Below are 18052 nucleotides of genomic sequence, written 5' to 3'. Positions count from 1 at the left end.
GATTCCTCATATTTAATTTGCAATTAACTATTACATTATATTTTCTGTAAATCTTCTGCCTTCTCTGATTAATATACATGCACACATATTGTAGTGCCTATTTGAGCATTTCTTCAGAAGGGTCACAGTGCAGAAGCAGCAACAGTACAGCTTCCTTGGATGTGTTCTGGAGGTTCGGTGTCTTGCTCAGTAGGACTTTGCCAGCCACTCTCCAGGTGATCACAGCAATGAAACTGGTGAATGAGATGTAATAATGGACAAAACTATAAGTTCCAAGTTGTAATAAAACATGATTTAGCTTAAAACTTTATGTGTGTGATGGGCATTTGATAAAGTCTGACATGTCTGCCCAATCACAGATAATCACATAATAATGACCTTCCTTTAAGTGATTTAGATGTGAAGGCTATGCACTCTCAAGTTCTGCTCTCTTACTCACTTGAAGATAACAAACAGTCATTCCCTCAGGCCATAAACCTGCACAGGGAGCAGAGAATGTCCCACAGAGTCTCCACATGTTGCCTTTTCTCTGTCAAAACATCCCATAGTCTTTGTTATAGGCCTAAATGATGCATCACATGGTGAACACCTCTGCATCATACTTGGCAACCCAAGCCCCCCTCTGACTCTGTGATCCTTTGTTGTCAGAGGGAACGGGCGCCCAGATACAAACCCCTCACCAAAACATACTAGCTTCTCATTATGGAAAACCTATAAATTAGACTGCATATACATTACTGTACATGGCTACATGTGCTGAACACACACACAAACACACACACCTGCACTGCTTGAGTGTACAACACCCCAGCTCGCTCAGACCAATAAAACCAGGGGTTTATGGGTAATCCAGGAGAATTATGGCTATCTTGAGGTGGTCTTATTTCAATGTAATGTGTTGCCATGGTGATGCTCTCTCATTTGCAGACCCCTCCTCTATGGTATACACCCTTATTGATTATAGCCACCAGGTTATTAGAGTGTGTGTGTGTGTGTGTGTGTGTGTGTGTGTGTGTGTGTGTACATGAATGCGAGTGGAAATCCTGGAAGTGGTAATGCTATTTTAGGTTATTCCAAACCTTCAATAGGAATTACGCCTTCTTTTTTTTTTTTGGGAATACAGGGCATGGCAAAGTATGGTCAGCAAAACTAGGCATGTGAAGAATATGTCATGATTTACAGTGACAAAGGCTACACATAATTTTTAAATGGATTGTAACTAGCTGAAATAAATCTAATTCTACACTATTCTAAGTCTACACAACACTGAACAGTTATTAATATATGTATTTATTATTTATTTTATTTATATAGCGCCAATTCATAACAGAAGTTATCTCATTGCACTTTTCCTATAGAGCAGGTCTAGACCGAACTCTTTATAACATTATTTACAGAGACCCAACAAATCCCACCATGAGCAAGCACTTGGCAACAGTGGCAAGAAAAAACTTCCTTTAAGAGGCAGAAACCTCAAGCAGAACAAGACTCAATGGTGGGGAGAGAGAGATGTTTAGAGAGAGAGAGAAAGAGAAAGAGAGAGACAGAGGTTTTGGGGAGGGGGTGGGGGTGGGGGAGAGGTAGGCACAATGCAAATACCACCTAGAATTTTTTTTAAATAGTAGAAATGTAATTATAGTGTTAATATAAATAAAGTAATAATAATAGCAATGACAGCTATAGGAAAAATAATGTCAGTATTAGTAACAGAGCCAATAACAACAACTGTAATAGCAGTTGTCGAGCAGGAACACGGGGGCAGCAGGTGGCCTACAACCACAGATCCAGACTCTGCAGCTCCGGAGGTAGAATTACCTGCTGAAAGCAACAGAAGGAGAGAGGAGAGAAAGCACAGAACTACGGAGAGAGAAGATGTCGAGTTAGTAACATGCAGTAATGGGATAAAAATGCATACAGATGGAGAGGGAGAGAAGGAGAGAGGAAAGAGGTGCATCATGGGAAGTCTCCTGGCAGTCTAGGCTTATAGCAGCATAACTAAGGGATGGTTCAGGACTCATCCAAGCCAGCCCTAACTATAAGCTTTATCAAATATACAAATATACAGAAGGTTTGAATAAAAAATCTCTTTCCACATTTGTCCTCTTCAGAAAAGTTGGAAATACCAGGAAAGAGAAGTGGAGAAATAGGAAATGTGATTTAATGTGTAATGTGTCTTTAAGTTTGAAAACCTGACATGAGATAGAACCCACTAATCATCTCCACCAAAGTATTGTATGTTTACAGTTTTTATTTAGAAATCATAATTAACTGGATAGTGATAAGAGATATTCCACTGCTTTAGTATTCCACTTCCATAAAGTTAGGGGACTCACAGAAGACAGATTCTAAAATTGCTCAAAATCAAAGGAGCAGAGCTGAGACTTATAGTTCCTAGTATTGGACAAGATCCAAAAACACTGGATCCTATATTTTCCATAATGTAACCAATAGCATATTTTTGTTAGATCTTCCCTCTCTGGTAAAGTCTCACATCTCTAAAACTCTACAACCACTGCTTGTAAGGCAGAATTTCTATTCTACATCTTTAGTCAAACTACAGCTGAGATAACCCTGTTGACATCATTATGATGTCATCAGGGTTATTTTCTCAGACTTGACAAGACTTCTCCAGAGCCACAGAAGACATTATACAATTGATTTTACAGGCTATGATGGTAACCATGACTAGTAAACTGGTAAACTTTATGTGTAGAATTGGTGGAGTGCCCCCTTCAAAATGATATCCACATCCAGCATTTTCCTCATTAAAGCTGATCTTTGTGTGGTTTGCTCCTCAGCTCTTCCTAAGTTCCACACCCACCCAGTGTCCATGTCTGTGGATGAGGGAGGCGTTGCTCGCTTCCAGTGTCAGATCAACGGAGTGCCTGAGGCCAACATCACCTGGGAGAGAGACAGAGTAACACTCAACACCACTGACGATAGGTAACACCATACTCACATTGTAAGACTATGTACTGTAATGTATGTACAGGAGTATGTACATAGGGCTCCTTCAACTACTACTGCAAACACTCAACTGTCAACACGTATCATTCACTACAATATGTGACATCTACAAATTGGTATTTTGCTCTAATTAGTCTAAAATTCTACCCCACCAATTTTTTACATTTTTGGAAGTCAAGGCATCAAAACATCCATAGAAACTTTTTAAACCACTGCTGCAGCAACATCCAGATCTCCACTGTCCAGCTGTATACTCTGTTGTACTCTAAGTTCCAAACACTCAAATTTTTCCTAAATATGGCTGGACACTGTTTTTGTTTATAGCTCACAGAGCTAGCTGTATTTTTATTGTTTGTGAATTGCAACTACTTTTTTCCACCACGAAAACTTGTCACAATTGGAATCCATTCTAACTGACTGTGAATGACTTTAGTCTGAACTTTAAATAGCCACCTTTCTACCCTATATCTTATGAGCATTCAATAGGGAAAAAGAGAGATTAAACGTAAAACATTGCATTTATTTTTGTAAAAGTGCCATTATCCAAAGGATCTGTCTCTGACTCTGCACATCTAATGGTAATAAACATCCATAACTGGTCAGAAGGATAAATGAACTTAGGGTCTCTTGAATGCCCCAAAATCAGCATTAAAAGGAAAAAAGGGGTGGGGTCATTTTAGAAATTACGGAAGTGTTCAAGTAAAATAATTCTAAGTTTTGCTCTGCTTTTATATTTGCACTATAAAAAGCAAACTGCACTTATTAAAAACTGTACATTAAAGTGTACTTGTAAATTACAGTGAACATTTGCTAAATCGCAACCTATGTAACTTATATGAATGCCTTGTGTGCTAGTTTGGGGTGTTACTTTTCAGTACAACACATTTCAATGGCTTCATTTATGGTTAAAACTGACGGGACATATAGTATAGTGTTTGTATGTATACAGGGTACATAGGTACATAGATACTATATACAGTGGTGTGCAAAAGTGTTTGCCCCCTTCCTGATTTCTTATTTTTTTGCATGTTTGTCAAACTGAGAACAAAATGAAGACTTTGGAATGGCCTAGTCAAAGTCCTGACCTGAATCCTATTGAGATGCTGTGGCATGACCTTAAAAAGGCAGTTCATGCTCAGTTCATGAAAACCCTCCAATGTGGCTGAATTACAACAATTCTGCAAAGATGAATGGGCCAAAATTCCTCCACAGTGCTGTAAAAGACTCATTGCAAGTTATCGCAAACACTTGATAGCAGTTGTTGCTGCTAAGGGTGGCCCAACCAGTTATTAGGTTTAGGGGGCAATCATTTTTTCACACAGGGCCATGTAGGTTTGGATTTTGTTTTCCCTTAATAATAACAACCTTCTTTTAAAAACTGCATTTTGTGTTTACTTGTGTTATCTTTGACTAAGATTTAAATTTGTTTAATGATCTGAAACATTTAAGTGTGACAAACATGCAAAAAAAGAAGAAATCAGGAAGGGGGCAAACACTTTTTCACACCACTGTATATATTTGTTTAGCATATTTGTCATAGTTTTCAGTGCCTTGCCTGCACCCTGATCTTCCCTCCCTGTACAGATACACTCTCCTGCCAATGGGTATTCTCCAGGTGACAGGCGTGAGACAGGCGGATGCTGGGGTTTTCCGCTGTGTCGCCACCAACACTGCCAATACTCGCTACAGCCATGAGGCCATGCTCAACATCACTGGTAGGTGGACACACATTCAATTAAATTTTTTCAATGCAATTTTATTTATGTAGTGCCAATTCATAACAGAAGTTATGTCATTGCACTTTTCATATGGAACAGGTCTAGACCGAACTCTTCATTATATTATTTACAGAGACCCAACAATTCCCTTTAACAGGCAGAAACCTTGAACAGAACCTAGGCTCAAGGTGGGCAGCCATCTGCCTTAACCGGTTGGGGGGGGGGGTGTTAGGAGGAAAGAGAGCATACAGTAGCACAATGCAAAATCCACATAGAGATTTTAAATAATATTAATGGTAATGGTTGTGGTAATAATATTAATACAATAAAATAACAATAGTAATAATAATAATAATTGTAGTAGTGGTTGTTGAGCAGGAACATGGGGGCAGTAGGTGCCTTGCAATCATAGATCCAGACTCTACAGCTCCAGAGGCAGAAATACCTGCTGAAAGTGACAGAAGGAGAGAGGAGAGAGACGAGAAACCACAAAACTACAGGGGAGAGAAGATGTTGAGTTAGTAACATGCAGTAATGGGATAAAAATGCATACAGATGGAGAAGGAGAGGAGGAGAGAGGTGCATCATGGGAATTCTCCTGGCAGTCTAGGCCTATAGCAGCATAACTAAGGAATGGTTCAGGACTCACCCAAGTCAGCCCTAACTATAAGTTTTATCAAAGAGGAAAGTCTTCAGGCTACTCTTAAATGTGGAGATGGTGTCTGCCTCCCGAACCCAAACTGGGACCTGATTCCACAGGAGAGGAGCTTGATAACTGAAGGCTCTGGCTCCCATTCTACTTTTGGAGGATGTGCCTGATTTTTGCAACGTTACGTAGGTGAAAAAAGGCTGTCCTTGAAGCTTGTTTTATGTAGGAGTTAAATGACAAATCCTGATCAAAGATAACTCTGAGGTTCCTTACGGTGGTGCTGGTGGCCAGGGCCACCATCTAGAGTAACTATATCTTTAGATAATGAGTTTCAAAGGTGTTTGGGGTCAAGTACAATAACTTAATTTTTGTTTTTATCCCAAACTTAAGGCTTCTACAACTGAAAACTTTTGGAAAGTGTTACCTCAGCAGATGTCTTTACCACTTTCCCCTTTAAGTGTAAATGTTGCCCCCTTTTTTAAAAGAAGTGCTAGGACTTTGGCTCAGCTTTTGTTCTCTTTTTCATTGTGTTGGTTAATTTATAAGTTTTGTAAGTATTCCAAAGTTCTTAGGAAAATCCCTTAAGTTTGGTTCACAGTTGATTATAGCCACCATGGGCATCCGGTCAAGGATATAGGAGACACTGGTAGTCCTTTCAAAACTTAAATTCTCCATAACTAAGTCACTGGAACTAAGTGAGGTCTATAATTAATATACTGGTATATAATACAGTTATATTAAAGTAGGAACTATTATTCAGCAACTTATTCATCTCTGGTCAGTGCAGGTGGGGTATATGATTCTAATCCAATACACGTCTTTTTGTCAGCGAATATCTCCTCACAGTCCTCTAGCTGTCTGTTCCGTGTGTGCACTGAATAAAACTGTGGTGATTGTACACAGCCCTGGCTCTGTGAATGGGAAACTAACAAATTTGCTTGGACCGAACCACACAACACTATTCCAGCCATTCCAGACATGATTTGTGTGTCAGGTAACTAAATGGTAAATTACTTTCCCATGGACATTCAGCTTACTTTGTAGTTTGCCAAGATATGCTGTTGTTGTGATGTTAGCTATAGTAGCAGGAGAGTTTCGCTGTCTGGAGCTGCTGTGCTGGCTCTGGGAAACCGTCTAGTCCTCTCTGGCTATTAGCTTTGCAGCAGCAACTATAGGGACAGTTTGCTAACCCATAACATAGCTAAGCTAACCCACAGCCTAGCTAACTTGAGTTATGTTACTTGCTGTGTCGTTGTTCGCTCGATATCATGGTATTTGTCATGGTATTGGATTTCTCCAGAATCGCATACCCCACCATTAAATAGAGGGCACATTATGACCACACATGGCATAGAACTTCACTTATTTGAAAATTGTGATATCCATCCATTGCAGTCCACTCCTTTGGCAATATAAAAAAGTATGACAAGTTGGATAAATAAACAGCAACCCTAACCCTAACTAAACCATATATATGTGCTATAATGAACAAACTGAAGCGAATATATATTTCTATACACATATAAACATATTCTTAATGTTGGCCATGTGGTCTTCATGTACAAGGTACATGACTAGTGTCTTAACTATATATACTATATACATTTCTACATGAAGAAACACCAAAACCAACAACTCATAAAGGCCAAGACGCCACACTATACACAGAATGTGAACTATACTGATTATCCTTCTAAGGTGATGAGTTGAAATTGGTTAACAGAAAACATAAGGAGCCTGTAACAGAACACGATGCGGGCACTGCTGATTCAGTCCTTGAAGGAGCATGCACATACCTTTGCGAAGGAATTTTCAACAGTAACTTTACAGTAAATGCTGTATGACAGTGTTGTGTTTAAAGTGCTATAGAAATAATTGACAATTTGAAGTGAAAAGAATGAAAACAGTCCACAGTTTATTGTGGATTGACATGGATACTGCAGCACCAGCTGATAATATACACTCATTTATCGTTTTTGTGTCAGTGTATTTTGTCATCTCATCCATATTCACTTGTTGTCTTCCTTTGTCCATCCAGGAGGGGCTCCCAGAACCTACAAGGAGCCAGTCATCCTGTCAGGACCCCAGAATCTGACCATCACTGTCCATAAGACGGCCATCTTGGAGTGCATTGCCACAGGAAACCCAAGGCCCATTGTTTCCTGGAGTAGGCTAGGTACCACTGGAAAATTGTAATAAAATTTATATGATAGCAGGAGAATTAGTTAATAACATGCAGCATGTTTTAACTTTCTCTGTGTGTCTGTTTGTCTGTGTGTCCATCAGACGGACGCTCCATTGGGGTGGAGGGTATCCAGGTTCTGGGGACGGGGAACTTGATGATCTCAGATGTTTCCCTCCAGCACTCCGGTGTGTATGTGTGTGCTGCCAATCGGCCCGGCACCAGATTGAGACGTACTGCACTCGGACGACTCGTGGTACAAGGTGAGGCCATACAGAGACTCAAAGCACTTAATTCTCTATTGGCCCAGTAGAGCTCCTCACTGGCCATCAGTACTGGACACTGATTTTGTATTGACTAACTCCACAGACAAGGCTGTTTTGTTAACAGTCCAACAGTTTTGGAAATGCACTTCTTTGTTATCTACATCAGGTGAGAAGATCGTTATAAGTTAAAATCTGTCTCCAGTAAAGACAGGGCCAAAACCAGCATTTAAAAAATACAGTGGTTATGAGTCTAAATTTCCCCAGTGTACCCCTTCTCAGAAATGTATGACTACCAGGCAAAAAAATCTGTAAAAGTTTCCTGTTATTAACATATGTCTCATATTTTATACATGTAACTGTTTAGTTATATTTTCTATACATTTTATGTACCTTCAATATGGTCTGAATGCTGTTTCAAAACCATCCTCACACAGTCAGGAACATAATTATAAATGCTAAATGACATTATTTTGCATAAATTTAATTTAAGTTATTGCCTAAAACCTGTGAATTAACAATACTGGGACTAATGAATATCAGAATCAGTCTTAAAAAATGAATGAAGAATATAAATCTCATTAAGACCCCACATTTCCAGACTCTTTTCTCAAAGCCAGCGATGGCCCTGAAACGGAGATAGGTATAAAAGGTGTTAAGCTTACCTTAGCTCTGCTCGATTAGCGCTGTCAAAAGTGAAAACATACACTCAAGTCTGAAGATGTCTTATTTAAGTTGGCTAGTTGTTAATAAATCAAATTATTACTAATTAATAAGATTCACCTATTTTTTTGTTCAAATTTACATCAGTGCCTTTTCAGCACGTATTTGAGAAATGCTGTGCACAGTCATTAAGTTGTTAGAAGTTATATTATGTCCATTTTTGAGTAAGCTGGGCAGGCAGTTTAGCCTTTTTCCCAGTCTTTGTGCTAAACTACGTTAAACATGGCCCTATCTCTGTACTGAACGCACAAATATGATATCCATCTGAAACATCTGAGTCTGGGGAAGATAAACAAGCACACTTCCCAAACGTTGGACTGTTCCTTTAATATAAAAACACACTGGTGCAGTCAGGGAAGGAAGGGCTGAGTGAAGATACACTAAAGATAAATGAGTTTGAATTATATATAAACGTACAAATTGTCATAATAATACTGTATACACTGTTTCATAGATTGACCATCTGATACAGATACATCCTCACCAGCAAACATGTAGCCATTGTTGCAGCCTTTGTACTTGAGCTTACTAGACCTCCATAATAGATCCCGTGTGTGTTGTGTGTATGTGTGTACTTGACCATATTAACTGGCGGTGGTGGTGAGGGGAGGGGAAGGACAGGGTCAATAGCAAAGGTAGTGTGGGTGGAGGCAGGGAGCATGGGTGACACTATTAAGCACTCACACCAGTGTTCAGCTGGGTGTGTGTTTGCATGTGTGTGTGGGGGGGCTCTCTATGATGTGGACTCATCCATCACCCTGCAGATGTCCAGATACTCAGCCCACTCATATTTCTCACTGTCATTAGCTGTGTTTTAATTGGCTGTCCTGAGGCCAGCTCAATTAGCTGTGCACCTCCAAGAGTATTAGAGGGCGCACAAGGGGTCAAGACAGAAACATGGAGTGTTAAAGTGTTCAATTTTTAATTACCAGGCTATCTCTGGTTTCTCTGGAGATGATGTACTTCCCTGAAAGTCATGGGAGTGAAATTTGATTTGTAGAAAGAATTAAACACTATAAAACACTGTAAAAATATACTGTAAATCCTCAATCCTCAAACACATCCTGTTTCTATCAGTGGTGAGGGAGTGACTGCGTACATTCACTGTACTTGTACTTCACTGCATTTCAGTGGGAAATATTGTACTTTTCATGTATTCGCATATATAAGAAGCATTTGTGATGGTAATGTGATTTAAAAGCGTATTTTTACTTTGAGGTATTTCTATTTTTTACTTAAGTAATGATCTGAGTACTTCTTTTAACACTGTACAACAACACATTGCTACATGAACTCATAAGAACATTAAAGTGGTACACCATTAATTTAGTATTGCACTTCCCTAAAGTTGGGGGACTTGTGAGAGACTTTTTAAAATGGTCAGAATGGTCACAGTCTATCCAGCAGAGGCCAATATTTCCAGACTTTTAGTCCTAGAATGGGTCAAACACCAAAAACACTGGATCCTACATTTCCCATTTTGTAACTAACAGCATCTTTTTGTTAGACCCTCCCTGCTGGGTAAATGTCAATATCTTTCAAACTTTATGCCTACAGTTTGCTGCAGGCTTTCTGTTACAAATGTGTAGTCCCCATATCCAAGCTGAGATAACCCTGATGAAATCATAAGGGTTATTTTTCTTAGGCTTTGTAAAAGTCCTCCAAAAGAAATGTTTTTACAGGCAGAGTAGTACTCCCCTTGACGAGTAAACTGAAGTTTATGTATAAAATTGGTGGTGTGCCCCTTTAACATTTCGAAACCAGACTTATGTTGCTGCTTGTTTTCAGCGAGTCTTAAAGCCAAAGAGGTCAGAGCAAGCTACAACACACAACACTGAACTCAACCCAATACAGCTCTCTTGTTGTCAGTTAAGACTTATTTTGTGTTGTGGTGCTGTCAACCCAACCCATTTTCATATAAGATGCTGTGAGCCCAGTTCCATTCAGTCCCATGGGAGAACTGAGGACCTGCCGCCCAGAAGTATTTTCCTCACTGTTAATTCCCATGTTAAGGTTTCTTTCAATGATATCCTCAACATTTCTCCACACAAAAACATATAAGTGTCCTTGATAATTCAACAATACAATAGGTTGATGTTTTGGCCATCAGTTTTAGTAATTTCTCCTTCAGCTCTGAAAAATAAACTTTTTTTGTCCTTTCTTTTCTATTGGCCTGCGTCCACGTCACATGACTACCAAGTTTCTTTTATGAAAACCAAAATGTTGGACATTTCTTTTATTCTCAGTCAAAAATGCAGTATTTTAAGAATAAGCATTTCTAAAAAAAGAAACTATAAATAAACATCATTAAAATTTATTTTCACCCCTTTAACAATTTGATATTTAAAATCTGATTACACAAATATGTTTATCATCCCCTTTAACTCCCGAATGTACTCTCAATTCAGTATTTACATCCACTCCATCCACCTTCGTACATGGACTTCTCATCTTTAGACTTCCTCATCTGACTTCCTCCCTTGATCCGTCATAATTACTGAGGCCACTAGAGGTCGCATCCTAGTTGTAAATGTAACTACGTATAGCTACGAAAAGTGAATGAAAAGTGAATGATGATAGCCTCACTACAGTCAGAACCAGTAATTACACTTCATCGAGATGATCTATGTTATGAAAAAGTAAAGATCTTGGTTTATTTCAGATATTTTAGCAAGTATTCTAGAAATGGGATTTTGGGTTGGTAGTTCTTTTGGGTTTGAAAAGTAGGGTTGTAAATACGATCATAAAAAGATATATCTACTAAATATATCAAATATCTAGTACAGCCGAACTAGTAATTACACTGCATCTAAATAATCTATGTTAAGAAAAAGTAAAAAATGTTGGTTAATTTAAGATATTTTAGCCAAAACAGGAGTCGAACACCCTGTGGTTTACAGCTTCCTCTTTACGGCAATGGCTGACACCGAAAACAGCCAATGGGAAGAGAAAAAAAGTTCCCCTGGATCAGGGAGCATTTCATACCAAAAACGCCTATGTAAAAAAAAACGTATGTGGCACACTATGTCTGGCTGATTATGACTGTAAATTTATTGTACAATAGGTACTTTATTAAGTAATTTAAACGTTTTCCACCAGACTTCAGGTTTAGAAGTGAGCTGGATTCCTTTTGCAGTGGTGGCCAAGGATCATGGGTAACGTAGCCTAGCCTTCCGCTATCCAAAACTGACAAAAAAACCTTTATTTCTCAGAATTGAAGGAGAAATACCAAAATGTTGGAAATCATTTTAACATGGGAAATTACAAGAATGCAGGTCCTTGGTTCTCCAATGGGAACAGCGATTGCTCATACCAGTAAATGGAGGGTGTGACAAAATGTTGGTATTTGGCGACCTAAGAATGAGAACGGATTGCTCAACCAGTACACTTGCACAAGATTGTGATAAAATCATGGGCAGAGATAAAATATTTTTATATTTGAACAATAAATTGACAGTGTTGTTATTTCTAAATGTTTTATTCAATTTCCTATAAATTATATACTGTATATGTGCCCACTGAGTTTTCCACACTACACCGCTCCTACGCACCCTGCACTGGCTACCAGTGGCTGCTCGAATCCGATTGTTGCGAATGACTCAGGTCCATCCTAATGGATGGGCCTGAGTCATTCAATTCTTGGGTTTTATCCACATGCATGGTTGAAATGCACTTATTGTAAGTCGCTTTGGATAAAAGTGTCAACTAAATAAATGTAATGTAGGGGCCTGGGAGTTGGAGGGTTCTGCTCAGTATCTCAGATGTTCCCAGGACGGCACTCTTCTGAACAGAGACTTCAGATATTGTACCGGGAGCAACTCAAACACCAGTTTGGAGGTCACAGCCCCCAGTGCTCCGATTACCATTGGCACCACTGTTGCTTTTACTCTCCACATATCTTCTTGATGTTGTTGTCGTTTGGGATTGCTACATCTATCACCACTGCCTTCTTCTGCTGTTTGTCAATCAACACGATGTCTGGTTGGTTAGTCATCACCAGTCAACTTATCCTCACACAACAGTTCGTAGATATCTTATGAAAAGTAATGCACCATTTCTTGTGCATAATCCTACGAATGTCCAGCAACAGGCATACCGGACCTTCAACATATGGTAACAATAAACATTTGGTTAACGTTATGAAACGGTCATAGTTTGATTAGGTTTAGGTACCAAAACTACTTGGTTAGGTGTAGGAAAAGCTCACGGGTACGGTTAAAATAAGTAACTTACGTTAGTAACTCACAGTAAGTCATGTGACGTAAACACGTAAGTCTTAACTTAAACTGACTTAACTTACGTACGTAACTTAAAATAAGCAAATTTTGGAATTAGTTGGTGCTGTAGGGAATGAATTTTATATATTTTAAATCAAGAATTGAGAATATTATAGTATATACTCTATCCTGTACATTTACAACTTCAAACAATGCATAGCATTTGAAATATAAACCAAAAGAAAGACCTGAAGCACATTTCATTAAATGTCTTTTAATCTCAATTACATAAATCTATATTCATATAATTCAGCTTCGCCTTCATCCATCCATCCCTCTGTTCCTGTTGTGTCTGACTCTTTGACCGGATCAATCAATACTTTCACCTGTCACTCTCTCACGGTGATTGGTAGTGCCTCTGGTGTAGAGGACGGGAGAATGGGCCAATCTCTAATATATTCATTAATTTATTGATCAATTTGCTCTCTTTTTGGGGTTGAGAGAGAACAAAGAGCTTTAGGCTTTGGTCATCTGGTAACATGGCCACCCACAATGTGGTTTACAGAGTTTCAAAAGTGTAGAAGAGCTTAAGTTCAGAAGTTGAAATGTCCTCATTGTGCATCCAAAATTAGAATATTACCCCAAAACTGTAGTAGGAGAGAGCTGAGATTAGTTCCAGTTCTAATAAAGTGAGATAAATCTGTACTAATGACTTTAATGACACTGGATCATTGTAGTAACTACTAATTCTGTTCAAATGTTCAAGTGTAAAAATCATATATCATAATTATATATCATATCTGATGTGACATCACATCATATCTCAGATGATGTGATATCATGTCTCATATGATAGGATATATGGGCTAAAACATTGTGCATTACAACATTATTGTAAGTTTGATATCTATTTATATATGTTGAGAAGTGTTTTTAACATGTATGGGCTCAAATAAGTGTCAGTAAGATACTGATCTTGTGAAACTATGCTTTTGAATGATCATAAATGCTTCTGTGATCATCTGAGTAGACATTCACAACAGAAAACTGTGTGAAATTCAGCACTCAAAGTTCCACACAGTGTTTGACACGGAAGTTAAACATCCATAGATACAAAAGCAGTAAGCAGTAACCTTTCCATTGATGTCATTTGTGCACACATTTTGTAGACATTTTCATATTTTACACATCCACATTCACAGACTTATATCTTTAATATATTAAGTTTAGAAATGGGAATATACAGTCACAAGCTCAAAATCTTATTGACCCATATTTGAGCCCATGGTCATTTAGAACAACAGACATTTTTAAATTTAAAAATAGGATTTTTTTTCTATTTTCAAATATTCATGAAGTGTTTAGAAACATTCTTCTAGTTTGTAACAGTCAAGCCCTCCATTACAGTTGTAAAGGTACCACAGCCTGAGGTTCAAATTTGCAGAGACATTGTGATGACTCACAGTGAACGTAAATGTTTTCATTATTTAGCTGAATTCAAGTTCAGTGGTGATCAGTGAGGCTGGCTGCTGTTTGTGTGAAGGTTAGCAGAGGTCTGAACTTTCACACAGTCTGTGTGTCCACGGTCATGGTCAGGATGAAGGGACAAAGAAGACAACATATAGAGAGACAAAAAGTGGAGGACAACTAGACAGTCAATGCAGGGTGCAAGGTGCAGAGGGGGTGCAAGGGTAAGGGAAGGGGGGTGAGGAATGACCTGCAACCTCAGACCCCTGACCTCTGAAGAATAGAGAACAGTGCGTTAAATACGCCCATCCCTCCCTCCTTCCTCCTCATTTTTGTCCATGTTTTCCAGATGAGATGAGCTGCAGATTGTTAATCATGTAGATCCCACTGAGGGCTTCAGTTCACTTCTCACATTTTATATGAACATCAGCACCAAAATCTTTCCCTCACTGAGGACACATTACCTCTTGTGCAAATGTGTTGACAAAAACATACAAATATGTATATATGGCATGTATGCATATTATCTGTTTTACAGCAGGATTTTAGTTCATTTTCAATAGATATTTTTCTATTCATCTGTCAAAACTTCTCATGTAAGAACACCCTGAGTCTGGTTCTGCCCGAAGTTTCTGCCTCTTAAAGGAAGTTTTTCCTTGCAACTGTCGCCAAGTGCTTGCTCATGGTGGGATTTGTTGGGTCTCTGTAAATAAAATTATAAAGAAAGAGTCTAGACCTGCTCTGTAGGAAAAGTGCAATGAGATAACTTCTGTTATGAATTGGCACTATATAAATAAATAAATTGAATTGAATCGATTTAGCATAATTGTAATATAATACTTTATATAATTATAAACTAATTCTAGTTTTGGTAATATCAGGTTTAATATCAGGTTTTATCACTTTGATAGGAAGTCAGAAATATTTTCAGAATGTGATAACTGAAATGATCATATCATATTCAGTGCTGGTAAATAACTAAGTACATTACTTAAGTACAATTTTAGTAAAAGTACTTTACTCAAGTATTTCTATCTTATGTTACTTTATACTTCTAGTCCACTTCAGAGAGATTTTTTTTTTTTTAAATAGCAGATAAATGCTATTTTCCATAGCATTTATCTGACAGCTGTACAGTTACTGGTTTGGATTAAGAATTTACATACATACAAAACATATGATCAGCCTGTAAAATATTATGCATTCTTGTAGATTAAACCACCCAACAGTATAACATAAGCTCCAACAATGCTACATGGACATTAATGCATCAGTAATATTAATCAAATTATATAAATAATAATAATAATTCTGCATAATGAGTACTTTTACTTGTGGTGGTTTAAGTAGATTTTCTCGATAATATCTGTATGAATTTTATTTGTATAGCACTTTTAGGAGCACAAAGTGCTTTCCATAGACAGCATTAAAAAGACAATCACCCATATAAGAAGAAAAACACAAGAACAGCAAAATACAAGACCACAATGAAAAGCACACAATGCATTTACAAATAAATCATCCAAGAGAAAGAAGTATAAAAGAACTATTAAAATAAATTAAAAAACAGGTGGTTGCACAACCAGTGCAACCACCTGTAAACAAATAAAACTAGTTGTCAGGTGAAAAGGCAAGCCTGTAAAACTATGTCCTGAGACAGAATTTAAAAGCAGAAACAGTGTCAGCAGATCAAATACTAAATGGAAGACAGTTCCAAAGCTGAGGTGCCATTACAGCAAACACTCAATCACCCTTTGATCTGAACCTGGACACTGGAACAGCTCGCAGGCCTAAACCAGCAGATCTGAGAGGCCTTTTAGGACAGTAGGGAGTTAAAAGTTCCCTGATTTACTCTGGCGCCTGGGTGAGATATAACTGTGTATCGTCTGCATAACAGTGAAATTAGATGTTATGGTGACGAATGATATGACCCAACGGTAGCATATAAAGAGAGAACAGAATTGGTCCAAGAATTTAATTTTGGTCTCTTGCCTCTTTTGCATTTTGAGTGTAGATGACCAGTTGATCCTTCATTTGTAGGAAGTGGACTTGGAGTTTTCTTGTCCTCCAATTGCATTCCATTCTACTGCATTCATTTTTAAGGTTTTGAATGTTCTCATTGATCCAATGGAAAGAATTTACAGCATTTTTTGTTTTGGTTGTAAGTGGGGCAACACTGTCCAATGTAGTCCCACAAATTTGATTGAAATTGCCTAGCAGCTTGTTTATATCTGAATTTAAAGTCAAGTTGTGTTTTTACTAGTTAAACAGAAACAGAATATATCAGCTGTATGTTCAGTTAGTACCCGAAGCTGAGTGGTGCGTTTACATGCCTTTGGTGTAGCCTGTACCAGAGTATCAAATAAAATACACTGGTGGTTAGAGATGGAGGGGTCAAACATAGACACATTATTTAAGTCCAAACCGAGTGTAAACACCAATTATTCAGGTAAAAACACTTTGCCTTGGGGGGTTAGTAGATGCTAACACATAACACTGGAGTGGCCCCAGGAATTTTCAGCATCAGCACTTCAAAGCTTGAGTTGTTGACAGTAAGGGAGCTGCATTTGTGATGACTTTTAAAAGTAACAGCAAGGCCTCCACCACAACCAGTAACACAGGGAGAGCTTTAAGACTTATAGTTCGGGGGGCAGAGTTCATTCAGCTGACTATAGTCATCAACCTAACCAACCTAATTTTGGCTCTGCATGCGGACTAGAGTGCTGGCTAACAGTGCACTCACACCAGAAGTTTCATGAGTGCCTCTGGGTACTCTGGTCGCTGGCTGCTTGCTGCCAGCCCTCTCCAGGGGGCAGGAAATTCCACCCAATAGTCAACAGTCGTCAGTTTCTCCTCCATTGTCAGTATGGAACAAATATTTGCTAGGAACTTCAGTACACAGGGAGACATTTACAGGGGGAAGAAAATCAAAACCTGCTCAACTTCAACTCGTCACTCTGGTCGCTGGCATTGCGCTGCTCGCTGCTGCCATGCCGTCGGACACCTTTTGTCGCCAGCTCCCATTGAAAACGAATGACTGCTGGCCACTTTTATAGCTCATGAAGCTTCTGGTGTGGATGGTGCACATGGTAAGGATACGGGTGAAATGATCTGCTCCATGACTGAGAGTGGGAATGGAGCCAGAAATAATAACAGACTTTCCACAGTCCTTTAAATGCAGGTTAAATTGTTTTTAGTGCGCTCAGACTCTTGGCGGGATGTGTCGTTTTTTCCCCACATGCAGCACTATTCTCTTGATGGAGGAGGGGAGTGAGGGCAGAATGTCCAGGAGTTTATCCAATTTGTCGGAGACCGGCACCAGGGAAACAGTGTGTGATGGCGTTTATGAAACAGATGTCCCTGGTTATGGAATCTCCAATGTAGTGAGGGGGGATAGAGGACGAGGAGATGGTGTGTGTGAACTGGCTGGACAAGGCAACGGACAATCGGCTACCACCGTCTGCATTGAGGGCAGCGGTCCAGCCTGGAGGGTACATTGTACTACTACCAATGTTGTCTGAATAAAATTTCCAATTATGACTATGAGATTTGGTAGCAATTGCAACTGCAGACTCATAGTCAGTACACAGCAGGTCAGCTGAACAAATGTAAGCTATGTCTTTCTGTGTAGGTGTAAATTGCAAGTAAGCATACAATTCAACAAATATAGAGACTTAAGTTCAGTAATGAATGAATGGATCTCTGTCAGCTTTTACTGATTTCAGCACTTCTTAACTGCTTATAAACTGTTACTGTACTCTTTACAATACAATTAAGTAACAATCTAATTTCCTGATTCTTTCAGAAAAACCTAAATGAAGCTGGTACTTACTATGTGTGCTGTCATAGTACACTGTTTCTATTTT

General features: G+C 38.7%; 1 protein-coding gene across 3 annotated transcripts in view; it reads left to right on the top strand.

Moving 5' to 3' along the window:
- Positions 1-18052, top strand: part of si:ch211-57n23.4 (immunoglobulin superfamily DCC subclass member 3) — a 47783-nt gene that overhangs the window by 9362 nt on the left and 20369 nt on the right. For all 3 annotated transcript variants that reach the window (XM_044172292.1, XM_044172291.1, XM_044172290.1), the window contains exons 3-6: positions 2799-2943; positions 4552-4682; positions 7373-7510; positions 7621-7779. In XM_044172292.1, coding sequence (XP_044028227.1) covers positions 2799-2943; positions 4552-4682; positions 7373-7510; positions 7621-7779 — 573 coding nt within the window. The remainder of the gene's footprint in view (positions 1-2798; positions 2944-4551; positions 4683-7372; positions 7511-7620; positions 7780-18052) is intronic.

The sequence above is a fragment of the Siniperca chuatsi genome, linkage group LG17 (assembly GCF_020085105.1).
Source record: "Siniperca chuatsi isolate FFG_IHB_CAS linkage group LG17, ASM2008510v1, whole genome shotgun sequence".
Classification (NCBI taxonomy): domain Eukaryota; kingdom Metazoa; phylum Chordata; class Actinopteri; order Centrarchiformes; family Sinipercidae; genus Siniperca; species Siniperca chuatsi.
This window is presented reverse-complemented; position numbering and strand designations above follow the sequence as displayed.